This window comes from Octopus bimaculoides, chromosome 1 (genome assembly GCF_001194135.2).
Source record: "Octopus bimaculoides isolate UCB-OBI-ISO-001 chromosome 1, ASM119413v2, whole genome shotgun sequence".
Classification (NCBI taxonomy): domain Eukaryota; kingdom Metazoa; phylum Mollusca; class Cephalopoda; order Octopoda; family Octopodidae; genus Octopus; species Octopus bimaculoides.
The window spans coordinates 159,110,080-159,119,838 of NC_068981.1; the positions used below are offsets into that span (position 1 = coordinate 159,110,080).

At 37.8% G+C, this 9,759-nt stretch overlaps 1 protein-coding gene across 1 annotated transcript in view; it reads right to left on the minus strand.

Moving 5' to 3' along the window:
- The window catches only part of LOC106884410 (lipopolysaccharide-binding protein), a 20,425-nt gene extending 12,581 nt beyond the window's left edge, over positions 1–7,844 (minus strand). The window contains exon 1 of the mRNA XM_014935771.2: positions 7,625–7,844. Within this exon, the coding sequence (XP_014791257.1) occupies positions 7,625–7,751 (127 nt within the window). The 5' untranslated portion in view covers positions 7,752–7,844. The remainder of the gene's footprint in view (positions 1–7,624) is intronic.
- Between the last annotated feature and the right edge of the window lie 1,915 nt (positions 7,845–9,759).

Consider the following 9,759-nt stretch of genomic DNA (forward strand, 5'->3'; position numbering starts at 1 on the left):
TTGGCTGATGCCAGATGCCAGTGCCATAAAAAGCACCATTCAAACAATGGGCCTCAAGGAGGCAGGGACAGGTGACCAAGACCTTTGGCGATATATCATACTTGTGTAGACCTGTCAAACCAAGTGAGACTGTAGTTGTGGCCAACGCCAGTGTCAGGTCAATGGCACCCATGCCAGTGGCATGTGAAATGTACCCACTACACTCTCAGAGTGGTTGGTATTAGGAAGTGCATCTAGCCATAGGAACCTTGCCAAATCAGATCGAAACCTGGTGCAGCCCCACCCACCCGCTTACCAATTTTCAGTCAAACCGTCCAACCCATGCCAGCATGAAAGGCAGATATTAAATGATGATGATGTTGATGATGATGATGATGCTCGTGTTTGTGTTTTGGATTTGTATTTTCATGAGGTTTTGTACTATATTTGTATCATATACATACGTTATCATCGTCGTCATCGTCATTTAGCATCTGTTTTCCATGCTGGCATGGGTTAGACAGTTTGACTGAAACTGATAACCTGGAGAGCAGCACCCGGTTCCAATCTGACTTGGCATGGTTTTTATGGCTGGATACCCTCCCAAACACCAACCACTCCAAGAGTGTAATGGGTGCTTTTTACATGCTACTGGTACGGGTGCCAGTTATGTGACATTGGCATCGGCCAAATCTATGATCTCACTTGGCTTGATGAAAATCTCAATGTAAAAAAATATAAAAACAAACAGTCAAAACAGAAACTTATGAGTTAATTGTGAATTGAGGACATTCATTGAATTCAAACCAGAAGATCGTTTTTAATAAAGATATAGAGGATATATATTCTTTTCTACTATAGGCACAAGGCCCGAAATTTTGCGGGAGGGGGCCAGTTGATTAGATTGACCCTAGCATGCAACTGGTACTTAATTTATTGATCCCGAAAAGATGAAAGGCAAAATCGACTTTGGTGGAATTTGAACTCAGAACATAAACACAGCTAAGCATTTTGCCTGGCGTGCTAACATTTCTGTCAGCTTGCCACCTTATAGAGGATGTATATTACATGAGTGATGTCATGGTAAAAGCCATATCCTAGTCTGAATATTACAAATACATGTTATATAGATATACGCTTGATGACACTATGTGACCTAGTATAAACAACAGGTGCTTTGAGTAGGTATCAGGTGACTGAGCTGAGCAATAGTATTGGTAATTCTAGTTTACACAGAAATCAGATTTATCATACAAATGAGTAAAAATTTGAAAGAGTATCTTTTTATCTTTTCTCTTTTACTTGTTTCAGTCATTAGACTGTGGCCATGCTGGGCAGGTCATTGAAAATACTTAATGCTTGCAAGGAATGAAGCCAGTATGTCCGCTGGATGTGTAATGTCAGTGTGCATACACGACAGAGAGTAAGCACCCTGAGAGAAAAGTTGGATTTAAGAAGCATCAGATATGGTGTGCAAGAGAGACAACTGCGCTGGTATGGTCATGTGTTGTGAATGAATGAGGACAGCTGTGTGAAAAAGTGCCACACCCTAGCAGTTGAGAGAACCTGTGGAAAAGGTAGACCCTGGAAAACCTGGGATGTGGTGGTGAAGCAAGGCAATGTCTAGTGACTGAAACCTTTGGAGATATGCTGCGCTTGAGAAGACCCGACAAGCCAAGTAAACCCATAGCCCGTGGCCTATGCCAGTGGGTGTAACCAGCCCACTTATGAATACCCCTCATTCATTGGACAATAAACTTTGCTTGCAATGACCTATTGAGGCAAGTGAAATCAAAATCAAAATCACTGACATGGCCGATGACAGTACTGGCTGATGACAGTACTGGCTGATGACAGTACTGGCTGATGACAGTACTGGCTGATGACAGTACCGGCTGATTGGCACTTGTGCTAGTGTAACATTAAAAGCACATCCGAGCATGATTGTTGCCAGGGCCACAGATTGGCTCCCGTGCTGGTGGCACGTAAAAAGCACCATTCAAGCGTGATCATTACCAGCGTTGCCTTACCAGCACATGTGCCGATGGCACATGAAAAAGAACATTCAAGTGTGGTCATTGCCAGTGCCGCTGGACTGGCTCCTGTGCAGGTAGCACATAAAAAACACCTTTTGAGCGTAGTTGTTGCCAGAACCGCCTAACTGGCCCTCGTGCTGGTGACACGTAAAAGCACCCACTACACTCTCGGAGTGGTTGGTGTTAAGAACGGCATCCAGCTGTAGAAACTTTGCTAGATCAGATTGAGCCTGATGCAGCCTTCTGGCTCACCAGTCCTCAGTCAAACCGTCCAAACCATGCCAGCATGGAAAGCAGACATTAAATGACGATGATGATGATGATGATGATAAAACACAGGATGTATGTCTGTCTGTGTGTTTGTCATGTTAAAACTCAAGATTCACCCAACTGATTTTAATGAAATTTTACACATGCATTACATAGGGTCCATAGGGCAGATAAACTGCATTTTTTAGGCATTTTCACAGCATTAAGACCTGTAACTTGAAGAGTATCTACTTACTTTCCTCTAAATTTGCAACAAATATTAACCAGGCTTCTCAAATTGCTGTTGACTAAAAAAAATTTTCAACACCAACTATGCCCCCCCCCCCACCAAATGCAGATTAATCAGATTTAAGTATACTGCATTGGGTCTTAGCTTTGTTTAAGGCCATTTTCTGATAATAACATATTGACACTATTCATGCATTATCGGTAGTGTATAATATTCCATGAAAATTTTTTTGTCCAGTTTGGCAGAGGAAATGAGAACATTAAAATTTTTGTCAGTGTGCTGTTGATGCTTCAGGTTACCATCCAGCACACCACCGGACCATGTGCATGCGTGTGCAACTGGGTAAAGGCACAACAAACCCATTCATCCATTCTCCAAAAGTACCCTGTTGATCTTTCATGTTTCCAATCCTGCACAATGCAGCATGGCCCAACAGCATTTCTGCTTTCTATGTCATCCATGTCTGAACTATATAATGCAAAATGTTCATACAAAAAAAAAAACTGTTCTAGTGACTCACAGCCATTTGAGTTTTACCACGTGACCACTTCCAGAAGCTACACTCACCACCTGCAAATTAGTCCCGCTTGTGTTCCCTCCACCATTTAGTCAGATGAGTAAATACAGGGTATCCCAGAATTAATGATTATTTGCATGAAATTGGATGCACTTTTTTATAAAACTTACTTTTATTTAAGTTTATCATGTTTAATATGTGTTAAAAGTGTATAAATTTTGAATTTTGTTTATAATTTTATTTTTGTTTCTGTTGGACCCCTCTTATTTGTCCATGACAGCTTTTTTTCAATTTGACAGCAATCATTTTCTTTACCTCCAGCCCTAAGATGGAGCAATTGTTTAGCTGAGCTTAAAGAACACATTCAGTTAGCAGTGCAGGAGCTAACTTCTAAAATGCTTCAAAATGTGTTTCACAATGCTAAAGAAAATTTGGAGTACACAGGGATACAAACATATTAAGGAAATGAATAAAAATTGAAACCCATCAGTGGCTTTTGGGATACCCTGTAGTAATGGAAAAATTAACCATTTGCTCTACATGGATGATCGGAAGCTTTTTAGTAAGAATGAAAAAGAGATAGATTCCTTAATACAGACTGTAAAACTCTTCAGCAAAGATATAGGAATGGAATTTTTCTTCCAATCAGTTAAGATCAGAAGCCATGAGAGCCACTGCTTGATACTGCATCAGGGCATATTATTATCATTATTATTATTATTGGTGAAAGTTTCAAAAATGGCAAGAGTGGAAGGTACCTCTCTCTAAGTGTAGACCTGTGAATCGGAGAGAAGGCGGTGCTCCAGCATGGCCACAGTCAAATGACTGAAACAAGTAAAAGAGTAAAAGAGAGAGTAGTGTTGTGCAAATTTCTCATTCACAAAAAGTAAACATGGAGAAAGAGAGCCAAGGAAATGAAATACAAGAAATGATCGATCACATCAACAACAGGGCTCCAACATGGCCACAGACTGGTTGAAATAGGTAAAAATGTGTGTGTGTGTGTGTGTGTGTGTGTGTGTGTGTGTGTGTGTCTGTCTGTCTGTCTATCTACCTATCTATCTAACATTAGGAAAATGTGTAATGTCTTTATTTGAATCTTAGTCCTCAATATCGTCGATGTCTATATTATTTTATGGAAGTTGTAAAACTTCCAAAACTTGTGAAAAATCACGTAACCGAGATTTCTTCCATTTTAATACCAGTTTGTTGAAACTGCCATGTTGCACCAACCGTTTCTTTAGTTTTGCAGCTGTTGTAACCAATACATCAATCTTTAACCAAGCTCAGTTTGTTTAGATACAACAACATGTCAACCAAAACAGAGACTCATCCAAAACAATACGATGTGAAGAGGGGGAAAACAAAAAAAAAAAAAGTAAAAATGGTTCTACCAAAATTTTTCAAGGTGGTGCCCCAGCATGGCCGCAGTCTAGTGACTGAAACAAGTTAAAGATAAACGGTGAAGATTTCTGCACTTAAGGGTTCAATGATAAGTTTTCAGTTTACTCAGAGACTACTTTCTGTTGCCGCAATATCTGTACAGCTTGGAACCTCTGACAATTGTTTGAAAGTTGAAGGATTTATTAATTGATGCAATGCTTTGTCAAAACCCAAAGATTTTAGCCGGTGGGTATAAAAACTTTATTGCACATAAAAATACTGTGAAACTTTAGAGTGAAAAGCAAGAAGGCAGAACTAACTATTAATCAGAATTTGTCAACAGTAGTGAATAAAACTCAACTAAAAGGAAAAAAAAAGTATCGCTGTTATTTACGATCGGTTGCGAAAGTGATCCGGTTTTTATTTATTAATAAATTTGCAACATTGCGATGTTTCTAATGAAAATGTCGCGTATCATGATAGCAGTAATTACAATAAAGTGTCTGAACTTTTCTGCGATATTTTGGATACACTTTTAGCAAAGACTCAAATTAAGAGAAGTATTTTCAACGATACCCAAAACTGTGTCGTTATGAAAGTTTTTTTGCATCAACCGAGTAATAAACTTTCGATTATTGGATATCTCTATTTTGTGTGTGTGTGCGCGCACGCGTGTGTTTCCTACTATTAAATGTGATGGAATTTGTGAGCCAACAGGTAACTGAAATACAAACCAGTGTAGGATTTATAAAAGCAGGAGTCGAACCAGAATGCTTGATCGCTTTAATTGTAACCAAAGACTAGAAGGTTGAAATTTTGACTAATAGTACTATTCAATGTTTTGAAAAGCATTTCATCCGAGAATTGTGACGATGCCTCAATAATTTCTGGTGGTAACAGGGGCGTCCAGAAAACAATGCAACTTACAAAAAAGGGTGAGCGGGGTAGAAATTCTGCATGTGTACTATTTCAATCATCAGTTACATTTAGTGATTGTTCACACGACTGAAGATAATGACATTGAATTATTTTTCAGGAACTATAAATAACTTTCTACATAAATCAAACTTGTTTACAACACATGGGTACAAATTTGAAGCGTTTACTAGAATAATTGTTAACAGGACATCTAGCAGCTGTTACTACCATTATTTCCAATCATGAATACATCATGCAAGTGTATGAGAATGAGAGTTCTGGCATAAGCATCAAAACTGGTATCTTGAAACATTACTAGCCTCTAGTAAATCATTATTGCTATTCTTCTTGAAGATATTCCTGAAGGCTCTTGAACCACCCGATAAATTGCTACAACGGTAAGGTCGCAATATGTCTGAAGGAGCTTCATAAATTACGGTACTTAATATTTTAAAGGAGATAAAAATAACAGAAGGAAACTTAAGAAATTCTGTCAGACTAACAAATTTAATTTAGAAGACGATTGTTCTATTCCTCAATTCCTCAATAAACGAGTTGCATTTCAGAACACTTAGCGTAATCATTAATACTAGCTGGACTCGTGAAAAATTCACGGAAATGCCATGAGAAAAATACCTTAGGAATGAGAACCCAGGTTCGAAATTTCCACCAAGACACCTGATGAAGGTTGGAGGGTATATCAGCTGAAACGTTGTGTTAACAACAAAGAAGGTGAGGACAAATATCCGTCAAATGTAAATAATATAAGTAATGCTATTGTAAAATTGAAAGATGATACAAATACAGATAGACAGTTCTTCGTTCAATTCGATCAAATGAATTATCGGCTCACTGAATTAACTTGTATGCAGTTGAGCACTCCACAAGCACCTGTAACATAATTTTCAGGCAGAATCAACGTGACACTTTGTAACGGCTTCTATGTCTCATAAGGTATGGGGCGACGCAGTGATATCGAACCTAGAACCTCGTTGTTACGAAGCGAATTTCTCAACCATTCAGCCAAACATACAAATAAATAAATAAATTACTATGCAAAGTTTGAGAATTAGTCTGAATTAGAGTGATCACCGATAAAGTCTTGAAGCCCAGTTCTAACTCAGCACCTGAACCTCGCGACGGGCCTGCAGGCATCAGACGACCCTGCATAAAACGCTAATCTTATTGTAAGTTTTTTTAACCGGATACAAAATAAGAGCTCAAAAGCCATACGCTAGGCACATCGAAAATCAAATGAATAAGCTTGTTACGCTGCACTCGAGCCGTACTACAATTCATCTTTTGTATTTTTATTTTTTATTTTTGTATAAGTCAAACAAGGAAGAAACGCGCTCGAATAGGACTCATTAGAGCTGGTTACCCGGTTTCCATATCGTATTGGTGACCGAGATCACAACAATCCCCATAAACGGGACGCTAGTCTGTCGCAGAATTCTCATTTACAGCTGAGTAGACTGGAGTAACCTCAAGTGTTTTGCTCAAGAGCACGGTCAGGTAATCGAATCTTATCATGCGGACATGCATGCAACACCATGACCATCAGGTCATGCACTTTTACGATGAAAAGAAGGAAGGAAGTTATATTAGACAGAGAGAACCTAACCAAAATGCTTACAGAAAGGTTGTCGATTCCGCAAAAAACAGTTGTGCATTGATCAGTTGGTGGAATTAAATAGAGCGATAGATTGAGTATATCACATGAGAACAGGAATGTTTGTCTCCTAAATTCAAGACATGAATAATTGAATACACTTGTTCAGGTGCCTTGCAATAAGATCGAACCCGGAATCACGAGAATGCGAAGCGAACAACTGAACCACATAGCCTCGTCTGCGCCCCATACTTGTTTCCAAACACTTATTTTATCGAATTTTGATAAATGAAAGATAAATTCGATTTCAGTGATTTCTGTATGAGGCTTTGAAGATTCTTCTGTTGACCGCATTCCTTTTAAATACTAATATAAAGGCTCTCAAACATAATCACAATGACATAAAATACTATAGAGGAAGGAGAGGATAGTTTAACTTATATAACCAACGTCAGTACTTCATTAGTATATCTTATATTATTTTATCGCTGAAAGACAAATGTGATGACATCAAAATTGGAATTGGTTAAAGGGTATTGCGCGCTTGTGCACGAGAGAGAAAGAGAGAGAGAGAGAGAAAAAGAGAGAGAGAGAGAGAGATGCGTATGTGTGTGGATATGTATGTAAATAACGATTACAGTCACAGAAAAGAAAGTAAACAAAGTTACATATTTCCTTACCAGAAAGAAATGCTTTATCTGACAATCGAACTTTCAAGCCAGGATTTTCTGCATTTGTAAAAACAGCATTGTAAAATACCGTACTAATAAGTAAAAGTACAGTTTTAAGTAGCATGCTGGATAACATTGTGAATGTTTGTGTGAGTAGACGAGGTGACAATAAAAACTAAGCTCGTGATTAGAGTAGACAAGAAATTATATATAAAAGCTTAGTGTGTCAAACAGGATTTAAACTATTGTCACGTGACATCTTGTGACAGTCTTGCTCGAATGCACTATTATAATTCACTCACACAAAAAAAAATAAATAAATAAAAGGGAAATGTAAACTATTAGGCACATATCTAATCAATTACATAGATTGGTGTTAGAAATTGAAGTATTTTGTTTGATACGAACATTTTAAATTTATACAACTTGATAAATGTATACAAGGAAAGAATATTAGAGATAGAAAACTTATTCCTACACATCCGTAAATAACATCCTAGAGTGGAACACTAAATGCTATTATGATTTTCCTTTTTTTGTTTTCCTATTTTAAAAATTTTGTTTTGATTTTGAAACCTTTTTTACTCGTAAGTTGTCGATTCAATCACACACAAAGCCAAAGGAAAAACATTTGATTGCTCGATCTCCTAGAAAAGGTGACCGAATTTCACCGAAACCCTACCATCTTAAAAACTGCAAGGATATCGTTTAGATGATAATTTTGATGTATTTCCTGACAATAAGATGACTAGAATGTTTTGAACATAGGTTTACTTAATCATCTTGAGAAAGCCACAAAGGGACACAGATAGTATGGTGAAGGACTAGAATACTTTATCGTATTTACCATCTTAAAGCATGGGCACTCTGTAGTTGCCCGGGGACTTCGTGAGTTCAAAGATGCATCTATATAATGTATCTATAATGCTCTTGTACAAAAACAAGGGGAAGAAGAGTGTATGTGATAACCACAGGAGAATATGTTTGTTGTGCATAACTGGAAAAGTTTTTGCGAAGCTGATCCTCAACTGCATGTAGTAAACAGCGAATATCCTGAACCCCAATGTGGATTTCGGGCTGGGAGAGACACAGTTGACATGATTTTTGCCCTTCGGTAAGTTCAAAAAAGAGCAAGTGAGCAAAATACTGACTTGTACACGATCTTTATCGACTTGACCAAGGCTTTCGATATACTTAATCGCGAGGTGCTCTGGAAAATTTTGTGAAAAGTTGGTCTTCCTGATAAAATGATAAGGGTAATAGTATCCCTAGATAAAGGAATGGTGGCACCAGTGATATCTAGCAGTGAATGTCCAGAGGCATTTTCCGTTGGAACCAAACAGGGCTGTGATTTAGCTCTTATACTTTTTTCATATTCTTTTCAATGATACTCCAACATGCTTTTAGAGATTACCATGAAGGTGTAAAATTCCAGCTTTGCATAGAAAGAGGTCTACTAAACCTAAAAGGGAAAAGTTTCAGATCAAAGAAAAAGACCAAGGAAGAGATTCTATGTGCTTTTCTGTTTGCTAATGATCGTGCTTTGATTTCTTATACATTTGAGGGAATTTAGGAAACAGTTGATAGGCTTTCTGCAACAGCTCGTACATTTGGACTATCAGCATTGAACAGACAAAGCTTTGTTCCAACCAAGGCCTGGGGCAGAACATACTCAGGATTTGAATGTGATGATTGACAACAAACCACTCAAATGGATCAGATCATTTAAATATCTTGGAAACGCAGTAAACTCGAAGAGCACTCTTGATGACGAAATCAATGTTAGAATATTTAAGGCTATAAACGCTTTTGGAAAACTTTTCCATCGTTCGAGCGAGAAGTACGGTGTTCGTCTGAAAACTATAATTGCATACAAATCTTGTATTTTGAGCACATTTTTGTATGGGACTGAAACATGGTCTCCCTACTACAGATATATAAAGAAACTTGAAACCTTTCACATGTGTCGTCTGCGCAATACCTTCAACATAAAAATAGTAAGATAAGACATCAAATGTCAAAATCTTAGAAAAATGTGATATCTTCAGGATCAAAAGCATGCTGCTGACAATTCAGTACAGATGGGTAGGACATGTCATTTGAATGAAAGATGACTGCATTCCCAAAATTCCTTTCTATGACCT